General features: G+C 48.9%; 8 protein-coding genes across 8 annotated transcripts; 5 read left to right on the top strand and 3 right to left on the bottom strand.

Moving 5' to 3' along the window:
* Nucleotides 1–6363: 6363 nt before the first annotated feature.
* Nucleotides 6364–9549, bottom strand: IAQ61_006336 (uncharacterized protein; the record flags this gene model as incomplete). The annotated part of the gene is made up of 7 exons (XM_066097147.1): nt 6364–6462; nt 6650–7090; nt 7164–7329; nt 7404–7418; nt 7805–8931; nt 8984–9291; nt 9471–9549. The coding sequence occupies 7 exons, from the start codon at nt 9547–9549 to the stop codon at nt 6364–6366; spliced, it is 2235 nt and encodes a 744-aa protein (XP_065952624.1).
* Nucleotides 9550–9707: 158 nt separating this feature from the next.
* Nucleotides 9708–10720, top strand: IAQ61_006335 (uncharacterized protein; the record flags this gene model as incomplete). The annotated part of the gene is made up of 3 exons (XM_003837703.2): nt 9708–9895; nt 9958–10365; nt 10414–10720. Coding segments are annotated over 3 exons (903 nt in total), but the record flags the coding sequence as incomplete, so codon positions are not given.
* Nucleotides 10721–11554: 834 nt separating this feature from the next.
* On the top strand, nt 11555–12395 carry IAQ61_006334 (uncharacterized protein; the record flags this gene model as incomplete). The annotated part of the gene is made up of 2 exons (XM_003837704.2): nt 11555–11644; nt 11727–12395. 2 exons carry the CDS (start codon nt 11555–11557, stop codon nt 12393–12395), a joined length of 759 nt encoding a protein of 252 aa, XP_003837752.2.
* A 407-nt stretch (nt 12396–12802) lies between these two features.
* Nucleotides 12803–13126, top strand: IAQ61_006333 (uncharacterized protein; the record flags this gene model as incomplete). Its single annotated transcript, XM_066097146.1, has 1 exon — nt 12803–13126. The coding sequence occupies one exon, from the start codon at nt 12803–12805 to the stop codon at nt 13124–13126; it is 324 nt and encodes a 107-aa protein (XP_065952623.1).
* A 333-nt stretch (nt 13127–13459) lies between these two features.
* On the top strand, nt 13460–13930 carry IAQ61_006332 (uncharacterized protein; the record flags this gene model as incomplete). The annotated part of the gene is made up of 1 exon (XM_066097145.1): nt 13460–13930. The coding sequence occupies one exon, from the start codon at nt 13460–13462 to the stop codon at nt 13928–13930; it is 471 nt and encodes a 156-aa protein (XP_065952622.1).
* Nucleotides 13931–14429: 499 nt separating this feature from the next.
* Nucleotides 14430–14865, top strand: IAQ61_006331 (uncharacterized protein; the record flags this gene model as incomplete). The annotated part of the gene is made up of 2 exons (XM_003837705.2): nt 14430–14638; nt 14691–14865. Coding segments are annotated over 2 exons (384 nt in total), but the record flags the coding sequence as incomplete, so codon positions are not given.
* Nucleotides 14866–16054: 1189 nt separating this feature from the next.
* Nucleotides 16055–17337, bottom strand: IAQ61_006330 (uncharacterized protein; the record flags this gene model as incomplete). The annotated part of the gene is made up of 3 exons (XM_003837706.2): nt 16055–16435; nt 16500–16615; nt 16674–17337. Coding segments are annotated over 3 exons (1161 nt in total), but the record flags the coding sequence as incomplete, so codon positions are not given.
* Nucleotides 17338–18353: 1016 nt separating this feature from the next.
* Nucleotides 18354–22029, bottom strand: IAQ61_006329 (uncharacterized protein). The gene is made up of 3 exons (XM_066097144.1): nt 21028–22029; nt 19455–20969; nt 18354–19397 (listed from the first exon to the last, which is right to left on the bottom strand). Exons 1-3 carry the CDS (start codon nt 21347–21349, stop codon nt 19018–19020), a joined length of 2217 nt encoding a protein of 738 aa, XP_065952621.1. The 5' UTR covers nt 21350–22029; the 3' UTR covers nt 18354–19017.
* Between the last annotated feature and the right edge of the window lie 211 nt (nt 22030–22240).

The following is a 22240-nucleotide window of genomic DNA, read 5'->3' as shown; positions in this document are numbered from 1 at the left end:
ACGTGTTACCTATATAGCCTGTATAAGCACCTCTTCTCTTATTAGGTAAGAGCTATCTTTATATTACTAAACTAGTATTATATACCTATACCCTTAGCTATATAATTAAGGGTATACTAGGAGAATAGCTATATACTTAATAATTACTAGTGTAAGTAGTAGTCCTTAACTATTACTATAAGTAAGGTATATATTATACCCCTATAACATGTTACTAACCTATTCTAAACTTGTTCTATTTACTTTTACTTACTTCCTTAACGCTACTACTACTATCCTCCTCTAGCACTTTATATAGTTACCTAAATTTATCTCTAATATTACTATCTAGTTTAGATATATTATCTAGTACTGCTATACTAAACTCTAGTATAGTATTTAAGAACGCCTATATATTATTAAGAATAGGTTTAGAACACGTTTAAAAAAGATAGTAATAAAAACTGCGTTTACTTACTTAAATTACCCTAATTTATACTTAACTATAGGCTAGTTTATATAACTATAAAAATTTGCCGCTGTGACGTGGACTTGAACCTACAGGGATATTCTAACCACTCGGAGTAAAGCCCAAGTCGCCCGACGCTAAACCCATGGTCATATGACATGCCACCACCCCTTTTCTTACACCCCTAGCCCTCGGGTTAATCGAAAATTAACACCGCGCTCATCATCCGTGCACATGGGGAAGGTACATCTTGTTACAGGGTGTAGGTATCCACCGCTGCTTCCATGCGTTCCACAAATAAACCCTATCCACGATGCACTGGTACGGCACAATACGTTTACACTTGGTCAGATCTCACGCGCATCGGTGACGTTGTTGTTGTGATGACCTCGCTTTGGTTTCTTGTTGCGGTGTGGTGTGGTGTGGTGTGGTATGGTGTGGTGTACAAAGGTACATGTGCATTTCACTCAAAAAATTCTACCTAATGCTTATGCCCACTCGTATTTCCCTTCTCCACACCGCGACATATTTCTCCGGCGCAAGGCACGCGACACATACCAGTTCCTACTTGTACCGTACCAGTACACACAAAAGTCCCGCCGATATACCCAGTCCGCACTGTGACTATACATCACTACACTATACATAAGCAACAACACCAATACCAACCCACCCCTACGTTTCTAAATACCCTACACTACACTAAACTACCCCACCCCGCCCAAACTTAAGCATAAATTGATAACACGATGACCTGGTGGCCCCCTGGAGTAGTACATGGGCCAGTGCGTCCACCGCTAAGCGCCGGTACTTCCACTTGGGGTGCCGAAGGTTTCGCCCTCGGGATTGCGACATGATACAAGATGGGTAGGTGTAGGATACCACACAGGGTATGTTGCTGTGCATTGCAGCTTTGTAGTGTGGGTGGGGTGCGGGGGAGGGAAGTAGGAGGTCATGTAGTTTTTTTCAGGAGATTGAAGTAGAATATGAAAGATGAGGTAGGGTGAGGACTACAAGGTAAAGAGCTACAGTATCTAGGCCCTAGGTAAAGCCTAGGATTAGAGTACTATGTGCGCATGTTTACATAGGGCTGAAGCAAAGTTAATTAAAAAAAAATCGCACCACAGTATCTGCAGTGTTTCTTAAGCCGCGATTTACCGGTAGGTGTTTGGGTAAGGTTTTGTGTTGGGATATTTTTGTACAATATTGTAAAGTACCTACTATGGTATATATCCTCCCTTTTTTTTTTTGCTTTGGTCTTTTACGCGGTGAATCCGCGGTGCTATGCCATGCGCCATGTAGCGCACTTGCAACAACATATATAGCCCTACTATTACCACATGCAGCAATGACGCCATCACGCATACCCAGTTCACATATTGTAAGATCAAACACATAATAAAACAGCATAATATAGGGCAGGATAGTAGCTCACACTGTCACAGACATGTAACCGCAATACCTAAGCACATGAATTTTCTACGCCTATCGTAGGTTACACTTGGAACACCTTGTCAGACTAGGGTATATTGCGGTATTTTGGCCCCCCCCCCCCCTGTAGTGTAGTGGCTAGTTTTTCCTTGTCGAGGTTGTTTTATCCATGCGGTTTATTCGCGCATAGCGGGCGGACTTATGGGGTGGGTGGGAGGAGTTTGTGAGTATACTTACTCTACATAGGTACGTACCTTTGTGGGAGGAATGTCGCGGTGGTGTGGGATGTGTGGGTTCTTCTAGGGATAGGTATGGATGTGTTTGTTAGTGTGGGTACTGGGAAGTATACCCTATGATGACTTCTAGCGAGATTAGTATATAATTGTTTACAGAGTATGCGCCCTTAAGGACTAGAGAACAAGATTTCGTAAATACAGAAAAAAATGGCTCTACAATTGGCCGAGCACTAAGGGAGAGGGCGTCATGTGTGCGTGTAAGCAGGTATTGGTAATGCATATGCATATATACAATTCCACTCGTAATAACTGGTAGTCACCGGCTATACGTAGCTTGATTGGTTTCTTGGTAGAGTAGGAGTCGATCTGCGTCTTAGCATATCCTGCGTAGAGTGAGATATGTGAGTAAATTGCTGATTCTTTTGTCCGCCTGCTTACGCCTTATTCTTGCTATGGAAAAGTGCCTAGTGGTATTTTTCTGAAATCTGTTATATAGTCTATACCTATAAATGGCTGGAATATTACCTCGCCTTTGCCTGTAGGAACGATGTATTCTGCGCGCCATGAAGTAGGTCAGAATTATATTACCCCAACGCTTCATGTTAGGAGAATGGAAGGCATATATACAACATGTCGATACTATCATCAACGCTCAGTTCATCTACTCCTTGAGGTCAAACCTAGGAAAATTATCAAGCTCAAAGCTTATCGATCCACTCTGATCCTAAAACTGTTCTCTAGAGTATCATCGTTAAAGGGATATCAAAGTATTCACTGGCTACTTGATAGATGGTGCAGGTCGCAGTCTGCAAGGAGTACCAGTAGTTTACCTCCATATCGCAACGGCATGCGTTGTTCCTAGCTACATTTAGCGACCCCCTAACTCAGCACTATTTGGGGGTATATAGGAATAGCAAATTCCACTAGCTTTGCAAGTGTTCCAACACTCGGCGTTGAACTGTCTCTGTAACGACACAGGTAAGAGGGACGTCCGAAAGGGGTCCGATACGACTCAAAGGCATATAGGAGTGCGCGTCTGTATGGAGATTGAACGAATTGATCCCGATACCTATAGGTCTAGTACGAAAGGACAAGAAGAACTTGTCTATCTATCTATAAGTATAAGGCTCCTTTTATATGTGGAGGCAGAGGGGTAGGCAGGAGAACCTCGGACCAGAGTCGGGGCGGTATCGGCTCTGGGCCTGGGTTGACTGCGCTGGTATTAGATGGAACGAGGGTTGCACTCGTTACAGTCTCCCTCCAAGACCAAAGAAGCGTTTATTGGTAGCTATGATCCGTGCTTCACAATATAAATGCTACAGTAGGGTGAGTTCATACTGTTGGATACAAGGGATACAGGATCGATGTACCTCTGCTACCCATACCGTTTTGTAATAATCTGTTTGTGGAGTTCACGAACCCGCATTGAAGACTTTCTCGTGTAAAAGATAGTTGGTGCATGCGGCTTGCTCGCAATCTAGGGTTGCGCCCGGACCTCTATGGCAAGTGCATCTTACATGTTCGTTTGCATTAGCCTAATTCGCAATTAGCAAGATATATGATGCTATTAAGACTTCGGAGCGAAGTAAAGATATGCCAGCATAGCTGCTAGAAAGAGCTGGGTGATATGCATCCTGTACGCACAAACATGATGACGATCTGAGATGTAACCAATGGGTATATGACAGGTTAAGTGAGCGATATGATGTATATGTAGTAGTGGTAGAAAGCAGAAGTATGTTCAAACCTCATCTGTTGATACGACATGAGATCGCTGCTTAGTAATGTAAATGCATACGGAGTGCATTGAACCAGGCATACGACTTGCATTTTTGTAGTCCCGGAATCATGAAAAGGACAAGCCGAGCTAGTAACATATCACAGTTTTGGTAACGGACCTATAGACTGGCCCTTATGAGGACACTGCTCATAGTTTTCGGTCGGCATTTGAGCTGTTTGCCGGTTTTGCATTAGGTAAGACCTTCACCTGGTCATATGAAGGCTCGACGTCGCTCATCACGGGTAAGCTGTCGGTGGAGGGCATACACTAACAGTCACAATTGAAGCTTTCTGAAAAATGGAATTGGAAGCTGCGATCTGGCTAGCAACTGGTCAGGTGGATTGCCCTTGAGTCAGAAATGAGCTCGGCGTGACGGCGCTTATATCTAAACCAGCATGTGCTGAAAGTCTGTTTAGGAGCTTACTGCTGTACACCGTATTGTCTTCGCGAGTGTTTCAGCGGACTCCGGTGCAGGGAGATTATGAAGAAGGTTTGATAACAGTGTACCTACGCATGAACATATGGCAGATGTCAAGTTTTCTAATTCAAAATAGAAGTGCCAATTCATAGCAGTTTGTTGACAGTTAAGAGCCCTAGGCTTCCCAATTGCCATTATCGGACCTACTATGTCATCACTAATGTCGAGTAGTGGAATACAAATTCATTGCATCTTAGCACAGTCCTGTAACGAAACGCGAGCTGACGTAAAACAGTCCCACTCTGACTACTTTCAATTACAGCATTTACTAGGAGAAACTCTTCAGCAGTGTGTGATAGTTTCAAAATCTCCTCTAGTCTAATGTATTTGCCTTGCTTTAGTAAAAAGCGCATTACGGTCACATTGTCGCATGGGTACTAAAACTAGATAGGCGCACCCTCTCGTGAAAGCGAAATAAGCTCGGTGATTAGCTTAGCAATTGAGAATAGTTGTAGCGTTATATACGATCAAGATTCTTATATACATAGCGGTCTCAGATCTCACTGACAGACTTGGGATTTTGAACAACCCAATCAGTTGCAACTGATCTGATTGATTGATTGCTAAGCTAGATTAAATCAAGTACAAAGATAGGGTAAAGAACTTGATTTACTTGAGTTACTTGATTCGGCTCGATATTCCTGATTGAATGAACCAGCTCTATAAATTCATTAGAAATAGTATCCTTGAAGAGATATTCCAATCAAATAAATTCCAAACAATATCTCCCCTCTATCAAATAAAATTCGAATACGACGCAACATTCAATTTAACTTGATTGTTCTCAAGACTGTTCAATAACATAAGGTAACTATAGCCCTCAACATGATTCAATTTCACATACACAGCCATCCATCGTCATCCTTCGCTTACTCACATTTTTCACAAACATGACATGCTACCTTGCCCTCAGCACTCCATCCAAAGACCCCAAAACCTTTGCTATCAGCGCCCCTTGAAAAATTCGCTCTGCATCTCTAAACGACAGTGTAAGCCAGGAACTAACGAGAACAGGATATAGGATTAACATATCAAGCGCCCAGTGATTTTATCCCTGGTTGTATCATAACCGTCGTCGTTTTGTGGATCAAGACTCCAAGATGCGTCAATCTAGTGAGTAAACGCGCTGTAACAAAGGACTTTGGGAAACCTTATTTCATCTCGGTCAAACCCACAAGACTAGGCACCACAATACCTGCTCTCTGACCCAATGAATCAACTTTACTACCAACTCTAGCAAGGAAGCTACCTAACATCCAACTCCTGGAGCTCTATTACCTAAAACACCCAATGTGACTATTTGACCTTACTTCGATCGCTCCGTTCTTTAATTCTTACAACCCAACCTAATAATCATCATACCCGTAATATATTATCTGCAACGTATCAAGCAAAAAGTACATACTATACCTTTGTTGTCAAGCATAACCCCTTATTTACCATCTGCGTTGTGGTTTGGCCATGAGAGACAGGGAAATGGGGAAGAAGGGTAGAGACTTGCTTTGTCCTGGGTTTATTTTATTATGTTGTGTTGTAACATTTTGTGTTGTATTGTATGGTATCGCAATAGTACGGCACGGCACAGTACTATAGGGGGTGGGAAGGAGTGAATGCTAATTCCTGGCTCCCTTGTCATTGATAGTTTGAGGGAGAGAGGAGGGAGAGAGTAGGAGGGGAGGGGGCGGGAAGGGAAAGAGAGAAGTTACATGTCATGTCTGTTATGCACAAGAGCTACCAACTAACATTACTATCAGCGTTATCGTGACTATCATTACCATCATTCTTACATGCTGTAAGTCCGCACATCTCGCCCCCCCCACCTCCTGATCGTCTCAAAAAAAAAGAAATCACTATATCCCGCAATTCACCTAAAGGTCTCACGGCACCACACATACCTGAATAGTTATTCCATTCTAAATCGACCCCCCAGTCTCAGCACGCGGCCTCATGCCGTCTGGGGTAAAAGTCCAACCCCGCCCTTCCGTGGGCGTCATTGCGTGTCTTCTATCATCGACGGGACTCCATTCCATGCCTGGAGCGGGAAGGCCCGCAATCGCAGCATCATCTCTTGCTCTTTGTCTGTTTTCCACTGCTGTCCCAGCAGCAAAAGTACTGTCCTCCTCCGTATCTGTAACTAGCCTTACCAGTCCTTTCCCTCTTGTCGCCATTCCCTTACCCGTCCTTGATCCTTCCTTCTCCTTCTCCCTTTCCCTTTCCCTCTCCTCTCTTCTCCCCTTTTCCTCTGCAACAGCAACCCTCTTCCCCTCTGCCCTCACCTTCTCCCTCTCAATGATCAACCCCTTGAAATAACTCTCCGCCGCGCTGGTAGCACTATAATGCACAGGCGTCCAACTCGCCCAATTCATCGCCAGCGGCTCCGCCCCATAACTCAGCAGCATGCGCAGTGCCTTCAGCTCCCCGGCTGCAGAAGCGTGGTGCAGCGCCGTGTTTCCGTCGTTGTCGGCCGTGGTGAGGATCGAGGGTTGCAGCAGGATCAGCGTGGGCATCAGATGCAGGGTCCCGGAGCCGGAGGCTGCAGCGAGCATCAGCGCGTCTTGGCCGCGGTTGTTACGGAGGGGGATGGAGTGGGGGAATTTGCGGGCCAAGAGGACGCCAGTTTCTTCACGGCCCGAGGCACAGGCGAGCATGAGGGGGGTGTAGGCGTCGTTGTTGAGGGAGATGAGGTCGCTGTCATGAGAGAGGGAGATGAGGAATTCCTGGTGTAATTGAAGAGGGTTAGGCTTGGTCTGCGCGGATATGAGTGGGGGATGGATGGAAGGGGCGACGTACAACGATGGCGGTGAAACCACATTTTGCGGCGAGGTGGAGGCTGGTGTTGCTTTTGTCTTGGTAGTCCGGATTGCGCAGGTAGGTCGGGTTGTTGCGCAGTATCCTCTTGACAAGCGGGAGGTCGTTGAGGAGGATGGCGCGGCGGAGACGCCGAGGTACGTCAATCCTAGTGTGGCTTCAGTCAGTTGTGCTGCTCATGGTACACGCCTTCTGATAAGAAACATGAGATCTCTGTCATACATGGCGATAAAGGCTCTAGCATGGTTGAGCAAATATGAAACTCAGAACCGTCAAAGATGTGCTCGTTGTTCTTCGTCTGTTGTTGCTCAGGTGAGGTCAACGCGAATGCGGGGAGCTGGTTTAAGCTGCGGAGGCTAATTCACGGAAATTACTAGATTGGGCTAGAACTCGCGTGCGATGTGTACAAGGATATGCGTCCTTTGAACTCTCTCATACACGTGCAGTCCTGGCGCATGATTTTCACCAAAGAAATGCGGCGTCACCGAATACATGATCCCAGCTTGGCCGGCTTGTTTCTTGTTTATTCATACATCATTAAGATGGTTTTACGCTACCCTATGCATATGTCCAAGACTGCAAGCCTGTGACGGCCGCGTCCCACTACCCGTCCATGTCTCTACAGACCATCAAACTCTCCGCCCGCATCGTCATCATCGATATCACCCTCCTGGATCTCCTTGGCCAGCTCCCGCTCCCGCTCACGGGCATCCTGCGCGTTCTTCAACTCCAAACGGTGCTGGTTCATCGGGTATCGCATCGCCTTGACGCACTCGTCGTGGAGGGTTAAGCAAGCACGAATGCGCTCGTGGAATGCCTCACCAGGCTCGCGGGTCGCGTAGATGTCTCCAGCCACCTTGGTCTGCATAAAGCCCTTTTCGTGGTCGATCGAGGCCTCTATCACCCCGTCACGGATAGCCTTGGCTACAATATACTCGGCCGACTCCTCGCTCTCGAGACCCAAGCGGATGCAAATGTCGCGCAGAGAAATGCGCGAGTAAGAAAGCGACAGCATGCGGATGCCTGTCTTGATGACGTTCTGTCGTAGACGGAGGATGAGCGTGTACGTGCCGTCGCGCTGGAAAGTGGCCGACGAAGACTGAACAACCTTGAGGAACCCCTGCAAATCACCTACACGAACTGCCTGAACTAGGCGGAAGTATGGCTCGAGAGCGCGCTCGAGGCGCGGCTGGCTGAAGACGTCACGTTCGGGAATATCACCCATGAGGAGCTCGACAACAATCAACAGCTTCATTGAGGCCTGGTAAAAGCCTGTCGCAACATGTGCCGAGGGCGATTTGCGCGTAGCACTAACAAGGTGCTCGTGTGCCTCGGTGTAGGACAGCTGAATAGCCCTTATGCGACCCAGATAGAACAGATACCTGGCAACCTGGTTGTTGGGGGCATTGGAGGGGAATTGTGTCTGGGCGACCAGGAGATCGGCTTGTGTGATGTCGGCAGTGGAGATGTAGTTTCGAAGGAGCAGTGTCGTAACGGACGCTTGGGTATCAGTATCTTTGCGCAGAACAGCACTTCGCAGAGCTGCGAGTAGCTTGCCGCGAAGGCTGATGACAGGAGACTGCTTGGATGGAGGCTTCGGGTCCATTTCCTCGTGGAAAAGGGCGTAGTAGAAGTAGGCCTTGGCCGCGAGCGAGTCCAACGTCCGCCTATTCAGTTCTCGGATCTTGTCCACCAGCTTTTCTGAGAATTCGGCGCCCTCTTCATATTCCTTGGTATCGAACAGAAAGACCTGTTAAATTAGACACTGGATAACTCTGCCACTGCATTGCGGACAAACGTACCTGAATCAGGATGGCTATGTAAACATCGATCTCGGGCAGGGGCTCCTTGGCGTTGTTCTTGTTAAGTTGGACCTCCTCTTTGTACTGCGAGACAACGCTCTGGATCGCCTCGCCATCCATGCCAATGTACTCGATGAAGGTGCGGGCTGTGGCGTTGTTGGGCGAGTATGTCAGGATGATGACGGAGCATAGTACGCGGTCGGTGAGCCTCTTGCGCAGGGACGATATTGAGCGCAGGGCACGAAGAGTGAAGCGTGTGTCAAACTGGGCCACGGCACGCTCTAGCAGGATGAAGTTGCCGCGAATGTCTATGGTTGTCGGGTCAGCACGCTGGTCCAGATACTTGCACGAGGCCATGTCGGTGGCAATCATGTGATTGAGGCACATCTTGCGGTCCGATGAGGATGCGATGCAGTTGTTGCAGGGGCATTTCGAGGTGAAAGGCATAGTCCACGCGCCGAGGTGGGCTACCTGTGAGTATACATACCAGCAATGGCCGTCTGTTCGACGTTCTCGGTTTTGGGCTGCTCGCCCTCGGTGACGACGCCTTCCATGCTGTCCGCCATGGTGATCGCTCCTATCGTGTCTACGGGCAGAAAAGGAAGGCGGGCAGGGAGTTGAGGGGGGTGAGGTTAGACAGGGCGGGATGATGGTGGGTGTGTGGGTGCTTGTGGTGAGGCGGTACGTAGCTCCCTCTACTCTACAAGTCTAGGTGCTATGAGGCTCCCCAATCTCTTGGCGCGACCCTCTCCGTCCGTGCGCGTGGGACATTGTTTACCATACCGTCCCCACCCCTTCGCCCCCACGTCATGCTGCGTCTACGACTACACATGGTTCCATGTCCATGATGACGCTCCTCGATGCTCACCTCGAGCAGATTTCCTTTTGCGCCGCCTCAATTGCAGAGCTACCGTATGTTTACCAGTTTACTGGTATACACATGCACATCGGATCCCCATCTGATTATCTTCCAGATTCGCTCCACCAAAGATATTCACCAATGCCTTGCTACAAAATCACGACATCACCAGCCTGATTCGGGATACCGAACTGCATGAGCGTGCACTCTTCTCCGTCCCGCCGCCGCCAGCTGCACCAAAACACGCGGAGCCATCGGTAGCTGCAAACAGACGCAACACCATTTTCAACGCGAATGGCGCGGGAGCCAGTATATCAGGGGGAGGCGCAAATGCTGTGAGAGCGCCCAGAAGAAATACAGCCGTCGCAGCAGTGCTGGGCAATGATCTGGTCGAAAAGATACGGAGAGGAGGTGGAGGTGGAGCCGGGTCTGGCCTCGGCTACAGGACCTACGATGGGAACAACAAGAACGAGGTAGATGTCGAGTCACTGCTCGAAGGTGCTGAGAAGTTACTTGGGGTGTAGTATGTTCTGATGACTACATACACCATGCTCGTGACTGACAATCACAGTCCAATCCCAGGCGCCAAGGAGAAGATAGCAGCATTGCGCCAACGACACGCCCAAGTCGCAGCTTCCATCGATTACTACGAAGGCAAACTAGCAGAGCAAACCACGCAGCTGAGTCGCCTCAATCGCAACCGAGACTTTGTAGACGACGAACCAGACGACGTGGAAGCAGAGCCCCCCGTTGCAGCCCCCATGACCGACGAGGACCTAGCCAGGGAAGAAGAGGAAATGAAACAACTCGAGAGGAAGAAGAGAGAGCTGGAGAGCCGCGTACAGTCCATGTCACGGGATATATCAGGACTACGGTAATCATTCGACAATGAATCTTCCTGTGCGTTACAAAGATACCCCAATATGCAGCCGATTCTCTCTTGCTCCGTCCCTTTCTCACATACAAGCCGGAATGGATGAAGAAGAATACAAGAGTACTCTTATAATTACTGGCTAGGTTGGTCATGGATGTGCAACTTGAACCGTCGCTGGATTTGGTGATGATGTCGAACTCCAGATCCTTCTTACTGTCATCGCCTGGACACACTTCTCATGAAGATATTATAGGACTAGATTAACAGCTCGTCTCAAGACATAGCATCGTTTGCATAATATAGGTACCAGTCACAAGTCCACAGAGTTCGAAACCGTACTTGCAGCCGAAACCTCGCTTCTTTCTCTCCAAATACAACTCCATCACGCCAACTCAAACCACCCAACCACCCATTCTCCTCTTCACAACCCAAGACACCAGCAACCTACCACACACACCTGCACCATCACACGCCCGCATGTTCATCTACAATTGGGCCTTCTGCATAGACGCCTGCTTAACATGGGCCTCACGTGCAGTCAGCTACAGATTCGACAGACTGTGACCGGAACCCAGCATCGTTTCCGCCTGCCAGTCTAATCAAACATAGTGAGCGATGTGAGTGTTTGGGATCGGCAAGGCAGAGAGACAAACGGTTGGTCTAATGATTGGCCAAGCACACGAGTCATGACGGAACAGTTCCGTGAATCCATTCCGAGTCTCGGAACGCTGACCCCACGTTGTTTACCCATGTACTTCACGCCCATCCCCCAGACGCGATTTGGTAGATACAACAACTTTCAGCTGTTGAAAATTGACATCGTCTCACTCAAGTCAACATGTCTGTCTCTAAGGTCGCACTCATAACGGCTAGCTCGGCGGGATTGGGGGCTCAGATTGCTCGCGCCTTTGCGCCTGACTTTCGTGTGGTATGTACATCCAATACGCATTGGACAATAATTGGCAAAAGTGCTCTATTAGACTCATTCAGAGAAGGTTGATAAGAGATAGGTCATCAACTATTCCTCAAACTCGGAACGCGCGCAGGAGCTCATCAAAGAGTTGTCCTCTATACCCGGCAGTTCCTCGGAAGCAACCCCTCGGTTCCACCTGGTCCAAGGCGACATGTCCTCGAAGACATCAGTACAAAGTCTGGTCAAGGAGACGATCGAGAAAATGGGCCGCTTGGATGTCGTCGTCTCAAATGCAGGCTGGACACGCATGACGACATTCACCGACATCGAGCAACAAGTCAACGACGACGACTGGGACAAGTGCTTCACCATGAACGTAAAAACACATCTTTGGCTCGCCTACACGGCAAAAGACGCATTAGCAGAGACAGAGGGTACTTTTATTTCTACGGCCAGTGTGGCTGGTGTCAAGCCCAGTGGCTCCAGTGTCCCATACGCCGTCACCAAAGCTGCGCAGATCCACCTCATGAAAAGCTTAGCTGTTATACTGGCGCCCAAGATCAGAGTGAATAGCATTAGCCCGGGCATGCTGTTGACAGAGTGGGGCCTCAAGTTTCCGGAGGCGAAGCGTACGGCGGCGATTAACAATACCAAGTTGAAGAGACTGGCAGTGGTGGAGGATGTGGCTGATCAAGTGCGGACGCTGGCGTTGAGTAAGAGTATAACCGGTCAGAATATCTGTATCGATGGTGGTTCTTCCTTGTAGATGTGGTTACTTAAATTATTTCATAACTCATTGCGTACACTTTGCTTCGTTTGAATTGGTCAATCAGCAACGCGTGTGGAGTCGGGGTTGACGAGGTCATACACGTGACACCGTGACGCACGCTAGGTAACCCTACGAGCAGTTACCTACTACCTGTTGTTCTAGTACACATTTATTTCTTGTCTTCTAACCTTTCCACCTTGTACGACTGTGACAATCTCTCTATCATGGCACTGCGCATCGGACAAGTACTCCGCGGTGCGAAGGGAACATATGAGTTGTCGCATTCACTCAAGGGTTCCACCGTGTTCAAAGCTAGACGGCTTCTAACTCCGTCTCAACCTGCGCAATGGTGAGATCTTGCTAAGAGACCTTGGAAAAGTACTAACCGCAAGTGATACAGGGCTATGATCAAGGGAGCCGAAACTGATATCGAGAGGCTATGTCTGAGACGCGAGTGGTATAATTACAGATTCAACGAGATTGCTACAAGCCCGTACATACGTGTGCTGCATGATACGATCTCCTTGAATGAAGACCAGAACAAACCATCATGCTTGGTATTCGAATGGATGGACGAGGACTTGACGTCAATCACGAAGCGCAGGTTTCGGAGCGACACAAAACTACTCAAGACTGTCTCCAAAGCCGTGTTATCGGCACTTGAAGTTCTTAAATATCTTAATGTCATGCACACAGGTTTGTGTATTCACCAGAGATTGTGTTCCTAATGTTTACACTGCGTAGATATCAACCCTAATAACATTTTCCTGTCGGACATAGACGGGCCTGCCCCAATCGTCAAAGTTGGAGATCTTGGTAATGGTAAGTAGGACTCTCTGTGAGAAAATTGGATGCACTCTTATATTCTTTTGGCAGCGATCATGGATAGCTCCACGAAACAGCGATGTCAAAGTCTACCTTGCAGAGCACCCGAAGTCTGGCAGGGTTCACCATGCCGTCACGCGTCCGACATATGGTCTTTGGGCGTCACCGTACGTTCTCATAACTCTCTCACAAAAATTATTCTGACCAAGTAGCTGACAACAAAATTATCACCACTGATGTTGTTTGGTGCAGCTGACCAACGTGTCGTTACACATACGGAAGCCTGGTGCATCGCGAAGATCATGCGACTAGTTGGTCCAATCAAACGCCCTACCGAATGTGAAGCCTACAAACAAGAATTTGAGCTCGCGGAACAGATTGCGCTGATGGATCACCCACTCGGACACATGAAGCTCATCTCGAGAGAACACTGGCGTCAAGAACTCGAGGACATCCCAGACCCACCTGTGTCTCCTGATCTACTCGACTTCATCGAAACACTACTTGTCATCGATCCCGACAAGAGACCAACGGCTACGGAAGCGTTGATGCATCCATACTTGAAGGCCTCTTTGGACGATTCGAAGATTTATGAAGGGTATGTGTCGGACAGTTCTATCACGCTCGGCAGTGATGAAAGCTGGACGGAGATGAGCTTCACTGAAGGCAAGGGAATGACGGCAAAAGTGAACAAAGTCGCTGTTTGACACGAACACTGCTTGTTGCTATCTAAGGCTCTTTCCTATGTACGGTGTCGGGTGCTATTAGGCAATTCCCCCATTCGATTGTATCGACAACCAGTTGCTAGACAAGATACAGTTATACATTGTTGATTTGTTTGCGTAAACAATGCACAAGTCTCATGAGTTATACTGCCTGATCTTCGACACAGTTTGCGAGCCCAAGCTGACGTGCTGAGTGCCGCTAACACAATCAAGAAATGCCATTGTGATTTGTGTGAAGAATGCTGCACATTGCAAACGAAGAAGGCTGTCAAACCATCTTTTGAACAATAACCAAATTACGATGCAAACTTACCGTCGCTATATATACATCGATGCTCTATCGCAAAGCCACCCCTTCCCATCTCCACTGATCAGAACGATAACCCAGCCAGACACATCAAGATCCTCACAACCACAAAATCCGACCCGCCTGCTCCCTTCCATACCATCTGTAAATCCACAGCCAATGCAACTAATAGGACAATTCCAAAAGTCAGTGCGCCTCCACAGCAAACAGGTGGTAGATATCCTAGTAGCCAGCCGAGTCCAACACCGCGGTGTCTGGCGTCCCATCGAAGCCATTGACCCAAAACTCCTCAGCGCTGCTGTGAATCAGGTCGAGGAGGTATTAGTGCATAAAAGCGTGCTTTCTCCCACAGAAGCTGAACGAGCGCAGAAAGTGTGGATTACGTTAGTGCGCACCAGTTCTGTACAACCGTAGCATTCGTTCTAATGATTAAAGGTCTTTGATGCATACGAGTGATAAGGATAAGCTCACACATTGTACTGTGGAAGTTGTAGATGGGAAAGACGTTGTTTACGCAAAGTTACATGTCACTGAAGACCCGGGGGAGCAGCAGGTAAGAAATCTTGGCCACTGTAGATTTGGATGGAATGTGTTTGCCAACGCCATGTAGGTAGCGCGTGGTACTAGACGCTGATGGGATTATAGAAGTAGACTTTGGTGATTCTGGCGTTTTGCTACCTACCTGGAGTAATCAGAGCATGTGGGATTCCTGTTAACGCACCGGGAGTAATAGTGTCATGGACAGTATACAGGATGTGCAAGAGGAGAGTGCTATGATAACCCTTTGTAGTCATCATAATGGGTTGTTATGGCGCCATAAGAGAATATTTTCTTGCTAGATCTTGGTCCTTGGAGAATCCAGCAGTTACCATTTTCCATGCAAGAGTTGGCTAGCTGAAAATAAAATTCCGTGCCTTCATTGCCGCGATTCTTGGAGCTTGCGTCGGTATATTTGTTTGTTTGGTCATGTAGTCTACATCATCGTCGCCAATCTTTTGGAGGTGTGAAGCCTACAGGCCCGTAATTTGTACTTTCCATTTGAACTCTGCAGATACAGTACTCAGTGCGAAGTCGTCTGACGAGATGTAAAGGTTTGTCTTCTATAGTAGGATGTAACATCAGACTATATGAAGAGGACTAGTTGTAAACATGATAATAGCTTCTAATACATGAATATCAAAAATATTCAAAGGCCTAGCTCGTCTGCAAACGTTCCCCTGCCGTCCTATTTACTCAACGCAGGGTGTACATGTTAGCCTGAGCATGCAGGTACAAAAGGTTATTGGTCTTGATGATGCCTGGCAGGCGTCGGCTAGGCTGGCTTAATTGCTTTTGCAATATATATGGAGGCCGACGCATGATGCAGATTGAATTCGTAGTGGTGAGATGGAGCTTCGTGGTCTTGCGAGGGTGATGCATCACACAATCATACATGCGAGACTGGCTGTGCGCAGAGGCCCGAGGTTTCCAAGTGATGCGGCTAGTCTGTCATTTTACGTCTCATGGGTTGAAAGACGGTGAGCATGTGCAAGCAGAGTACGTGGGGAGGAGAGATGGGATTCTACCTATTTGAAATGGAGAGAGTGGTGGAGAGGCAGCATCGAAGTTGACATGTATAAGGTCTCTGTACGCGCGCCATATCCTGCTGTCATCGATGATGCCGTCTAATATTTCCATCGAGCATAGATGTTGCTTCAATGTACTTGATTGAAGACAGTCAGGTCTCAGAGGTCATGATCAACCGTGAGCCGGCCATGATTCATGCGCTCCAAAAACCATACCTCTCATGTCCGACAACATTAGTCCTTCTTAAGGAAGTAGTCGAGGGCTAGCGCTTCCTTGGCTGTAGATCTCATTTCTGGGGTGACAACGAGGAGTGACTGGATGAAGTCGAGTACTGTCTTCGATATGTAGCAGTCGTCAGATTGTGCGTCATTGACTTTCTCTAGCTCCTGACGCCAGTTACTCAAAGGCAGGTACAAGCGGCCGTGTTCGTCACAATAGACCGACAGTTTCCTTCCGTATTTGAACTCTTTGGCATAGGAATGGCTCACTGGGTCCATGATTGGCCCAACAAGGCGAAACAGCCTTGCGATACACCATTCATTCCTCCCGGCATTGTGCTTGCCCAAATGGTTTCTGTCGCAGAAGAGATGGTATGTACATAGTGAATTTGCCAACTAGAAGATTCATCAGCCTTTTTCTTTTCTTCGAGTGAGACCATCCCTGGATGTGGATGCGTACCATGACTCCCAAACTCCAGACGTGCGAAACGTGTGTGCAGGGAAGGCCTCTCCAGACTTCCGGTGCTCGATAAGTAGGTCTCTGGCAACCCGAGTCTACTCCTTCCGAGTTAGATGCTAATAAGTTAGCGGTCGAGTTAGGGCTACAAGAACACACTACGAATCTCCAACGTACGTCGGAGAAGATTCGTAAGTTTTGCAATAGGCTTGTCGGTATCAATATTCGAAAGCAAGATTTTGGTTGGCCGAATTTCTAACTTTCTTAGTGATTTATACTTGAAGGGAACAAGGAACAAACCTATGTGTTCGGGGTTGGATGATTCCATCGCCTCTAGAACTAAGAGTGTAGATTTTGAAATGGCCCTTAGCAGGCTGGGATTTTTGAGGAATTCAGGCCCCCCTCGTATTAAACGACCCATGGCACGCTCCATCCACTCAAATACCAGACACAAGGGAGCAGCCTCAGGATCCTGCCCCTTCACCGTGTCTCGCAAGGATCGAATGTGTGGACTCAATTCACGAGACAGATTTTTGTGGAAGTCGTACTCCTGTTGAAGATTCTTCTTCTCAGAGTAAGTGAGGGCGGTCTTGACCACAGCCCTAGGATTGAAGTCAGCGACCGGTTTGAAATGATGCGCTGCGGCAGGAACTGACCACCTGTCCGACGCGAAATCGCCTTCGATGATCTCGGCTTTGAATACCGTGGAGCCTTTGAGCGGCTGTACTATTTGGTACATGCCTTTATCCCCCTCAATGTTCTGTCCGATTTCTAGACCCATTGTTGTAACTTGCTCGAGGAAATTAGGGGTTGTTGTGAGGGCGAAGGGGTTTAAATGGGGCTATTATTTGTGCCCGAAGACTATTCTCGCAAGAGAGCATGAGCCAGAGGGTATGAGCCAGAGGGTATGAGCCAGAGGGTATGAGCAACAGACTATCAGGAACACGGTATGAGCAACACGGTATGAGCAACACGGTATGAGCAACATGCTATAAGCAAAACCCCTTACCACACCCCTCCCACCATCCCTCCGCCACAAAGAACCCCTACCAGCACCCCAAAACCCCCCCAGCCATAAACCTCCCTAACCCGCGCGTATGAACAGAACACCCCCAAGTCGCAAATATCATCGGCCTAGACTGGACATCTTTTCATGCATTTCCCACTGAATCGTACCGCAGTATGGTATGGTATGGTAGAGTACAGTACAGTACAGTACCGTACAATAAACTACATCTCTCCCACAACCAAGTCCTCGCGATGAGAGTCATCTTTTACAACACGATACCACGACTTGGTGGAATAAATGGCATACACAGGATTCTGCAGGACCATGAATCAACCTTACCAAACCCCCACACCCCCATAATAATCTTCCTCTCAGAGGAGTGCGTGCAACGCTGGAGAATCAAAGGAAACCCCCAAAAAAATAAATCCCAGAAAATCAAGAGGAATCAAGGAGAATCAATAAACAAAGATGGATACATCCCATCGTAATACAGTACATACGTACAAAGTTGGGCCGTGGTGAGAAATTGCAAGGTTTTACCATGTACGTCGTTTGTTAGACGGGGTTTGGCTTTGGTATATTGTATTGTATTATATGATACGGTTGTTATGGCATGGGATGGTATACCAAAATATTAATATTCGATAACTAATATTATGCTAGACTTGAGAAAAGTAGGGCAAAGTAAAGGACAATCAGCATCCTAGCTCAAGTGTGCACGTGCGTGTGTAACAAACAGCAAGTACTTCAACAACCAAGTCTCCTTGTGAAATCCCACAAAAAACACGACGCGAGAGAGAGAGAGACAAAGGAAAGAGAAAAAGAACGAAGAAATCAAGTCAAAGTGAGGGATTAAAAACTTCATCTTTTTTTTTGCTAGAGTACTCTCTTCCTCTTCAATTGTCCTCTGCTCTACTCTTCTATCTTCCTCTTCATCCCTCAAACTATCTGCACAGCATAGCGCATTCTGCATCCCACCAGGCGGACAAAACTCGACTCGGCTTCCCACCTCCTTGTGCCAACAGCTTCATTCATTGTAACCTCCCAACCCCTCCTATCCCCTCACACACACAACTCAGAACATAGATCGCGCTCACTCCTCGATACCACACACACACCCCATTCGCGACTTCCTCACCAGTCGTCCCATCCATCGCTCGCACCGGGCCAGCATCGCTTATACCAAGTTAATTACAACGCTGTACATGCCCTAAAAGGCCCCCTGCTCTCCATCTCAAGGAGGAAGGGAAATAAACAAGGTAGGGAAAAAAGGAAGAAATGACACAAGATTTCGTAAACGCGGGGCCCATTTTCCCCGTCGCTGCGCTATAGATTCGCCAATAGAGGTTCTCCGGATAAAATAATAATAGAAAAAGACGATAATTTATTCCGGAGTCGGTGGACAAAAAGGAGAGACAGACGACCGCCATGGTGTGAGGATATAACGATTAAGGAAAGAAATTCTACGCCACGCCTTTTTTCACTGCACATGAGCTATTTTTTTTCGCTCACTTAGTATGCATAGCCGCCTTTATTGTCTGGATGATGCACCCCTGGCTGCCATGGCGCACCACCCACCACTGGTCCGTAGCCCGGCGGCTGCGTGTATCCATAGTCCACATCGTCTCGGTCGCGACTTGGACTTCGCTCGTGAGTCGGAGCTCGCCCGAATGTACTCGCATCTGCAAGCAAATGGCCTTGGTCATCGGAGAATTGGCGCCCCCCTGGGCCGTTGTAGGCCGTGTGTTGTTCGGCCAGGGGCACGCGGTCGTAGCCTGCCAAACGGGGGCCAAAGGACGGCGGCAGTGAAGAGCGCTTGTACTCTTGAGGATCCATGAGCAGGGAGTTGCGGGCATCGAGGGGAGTGAGGGTGTCAAGGTCACGTGCTTTTTCTGTGAAGGAGTTAGCTTCGTGTTCCGACTCAAGGAGAATACAGGCTGATAACTTACCCGCTTCCTTGCGCTTCTTGCGGTGAGGGTTCTCTTTGCAGCAAATGATGATGGCGTTGACGGCAATGAGAATGGCCAGGACACCGGTCAACGAGGCTTGAACAACGACGAGGACGAGGCCGGTGACAGTCTTGGTCGTCTGCGTCATGCCCAGCTCCTCGACAAAGATCAAAATGCAAATAACCGACAACACACGCACAACCTGGATGGTGATGTTGATGACGTTACCCGACTTGAGCGAGTACGGACGGGCCCAAAGCAGGGTAATCAGCAACAGGGCTTCGACGATGAGCTGGCCTGCTGCCTGAGCCAGACCATGTCCATTGGCACCCGCAATGACGCAACCACGAGCAAACATGTAGACGATGGCTGGGACGAAGATCCACCAGTAGTTCTTCTTGTAGTTTTCGTAGAAGATGCTGTACTTGCGCCAGACCTCCTTGTTGTCGTACAGCGCATCAGGCTTGCCTTCCATCTTCTTGAACTTGTTGGCCGTGCTCCAAATCTTCCAGGTGAAGAAGGCGAGGACGCCAGTGAAGGCGGCCAGGGTCACACCTGCCAGTGTCTTTGCACCCCACGAGTCTCCATTCTTGAATTGATAGACACAGTACAACACCCAGATACCGTAAAGCAAAAGGATCAAGTTGGTGATGGTCTTGGCCAGAGTCCACCAGTAACGCTTGCGGAAACTCGTCAGTCGCTTGGGGAAGGAACCGAACAGAGCCCAGGTCTCGAGGATGACCTTGAACAAGAGGATGCCAACTGTGATGGCAGCAATGACAATGGCGAAGATGAGAAGAACCGTCATGAAGGCGTTGCCGTTGGGGACGGTGTACTCCTCGACAAAGCCTTGGATGCCCTTGACTTGGTGGAGAAACTTGCTGTCGCCTTCGGTGCCGTTTGTGTTCTCACTCGCATCCACGGCCAACTCGTCGCGAGCCCAGAGGAAGGTGTCAACGGCGCGCTTCGCTAGGGTCATGTTTTGGTCTACATGCACGAGGGTAGCGTTTTTGAGAAAGGGAACGCTGTTTTCGGTTAGGTTGCCACCAGTCTTTTCACGGAAACTGTCAATCGAGGTTTGCATGTCTTCCCAGTAGATGATGCCGGTGCTAAAGGCAAAATTCTTGGTCCAGCTGCGGTAGACACCTGGAGCGTCTGCGCTCATCATGCCATTCAAAGCCATGCTCTGGAACCATCCAATGATGTCGCCAAAGGTAGGACTGGAGCTGGGCGCACCGGCATGACCAGCACCTATGAGCGATGCCAAACCGGTGACGACCAGAGCGGCACCTGCAATGCCGACGGCAATGTATTGTACGCCTACCGTGGAGAGTGACTGTCCGTTGCTGACTTGCGATGTGATACAGGCCAAGTCTTGGCCGCCCTCCTTTGCTGTAAGTTTCATGGTTGCCTGGCTGTCAATATCGGGTATGTTGAAGGCGATGGCGGGAATGGCGGACATGTATTGATCGGGAACGGTCTGCTCTCCTCTTGCTCCAAAGGTGCCAGCGGGTACTGCAAATCGTCAGTAGGCGTGACGGGGGCGGGAGTTGGGCAAGGAAGAACCACTCACCCGGACACATCTCGTCCACCCTGGTGGAGTTGTCGCAGGGATCAAATTCCTTCTTGTACACCTCTCTACCATATGCATTCACAATCAGCGTCGCCATGATCTTTTGCTCCTTCTCGTTGGTGCCCGATACATCAAAGACGACCTTTTTTGTGGATTTGTCGAAAGTAATGTCCAGCTTGTGGACCTTGATGTCTGGTGTGCCCGACAGACACGAACTGTATCCATTGGTCTTGAGGACGTCGCCGGCTAGTACGCCTAGCGGGGCCGAGGCCAGTAGTATGAAGGGCGCAAGCATGGCGGAATATGTCGTGTGTGGTCGCATGCCTATTAGACAGACGTCGCCCCCTCGTGGGCCGTGGTGCTGGGTGGAAAGGTGCGATGTACTTGGTTATGCGGCAGGAGAGGCGTGCTGCCAATGGAAGCGAGTGTGTGGGTAAGGAGATGGAGGTGTAGGTGCTAGGCAAGGTTACAGGCTACCTATAGATAGTCGCGATGTATGTGTCTAGCAGCGCCGCCTCTGTGGCTAGAGAATGCACGAGTGATGATGATGGTCGGGCCGCGGGTTCAAAGTTTGGTCGAGCGTAGCAAGATCGACGCTTGGAAAGGGTGCGGCCAAAGTCAGTGCAGAGAACGAGGCGAGGAAAATCTCTTGGGATGCAGCCAACAACGGCCAATGAGTGCCCAGATGGAAAGGTGGGAGGAGATATGGAGGGGGAAAAGACAAGATGGCTGGACACGAGAGCTGGAAACAATGGGACAACAACAGCAACAACAGCAACAAGCGAAAGACTGAGGGTGGCAGCGAGCGGGATTGAATGGAGTGTGTTGGTAGATTGTGTCTGGCGACAAAAGATGGGACGGGAAGGAGAAGCTGGTTGTGAAACTGGTGGCCGTGTCGGCATGGGACAAGTTGGTGCGGTGCCTAGGGGGGGTCTCTCCCGACGAATGGGGAAGCGACGCGCGGCGCTAGTTAGACGAGAGGGCAGCAGCGACCCACTTATGGCGCAGCAAATGGGCATGAGGAGGCGATTTGGCCAAAGGGGGGGGGGGGGGAAGACAAGGGCAAAAGGGCTCACAGGCTTGGAAGGCTTTGCCTGTCGAGGTGTCGAGGCCGTTCGAGAACATGGGAGCGACGCAGGTCCCCTTGGAGCGAGAGTAACCGGCACTGTAGATTCACAACAAAGAGCCGAGTGCTGGTAGGGTTGGTACTGCA

The sequence above is a fragment of the Plenodomus lingam genome (assembly GCF_022343315.1).
Source record: "Plenodomus lingam strain CAN1 chromosome Unknown contig_26, whole genome shotgun sequence".
In the NCBI taxonomy this organism is placed as follows: domain Eukaryota; kingdom Fungi; phylum Ascomycota; class Dothideomycetes; order Pleosporales; family Leptosphaeriaceae; genus Plenodomus; species Plenodomus lingam.
The sequence above is the reverse complement of the archived record's forward strand: the minus strand, read 5'-3'. Positions and strand labels throughout refer to the sequence as shown.

Coding starts and splice junctions, on each gene's coding strand:
- IAQ61_006329 (XM_066097144.1), bottom strand. CDS start 21,349: ATGCGACCACACACGACATATTCCGCCATGCTTGCGCCCTTCATACTA. Junction 20,970..21,027: donor GGTGGACGAGATGTGTCCGG/GTGAGTGGTTCT, acceptor GACGATTTGCAG/TACCCGCTGGCACCTTTGGA. Junction 19,398..19,454: donor CAAGAAGCGCAAGGAAGCGG/GTAAGTTATCAG, acceptor ACTCCTTCACAG/AAAAAGCACGTGACCTTGAC.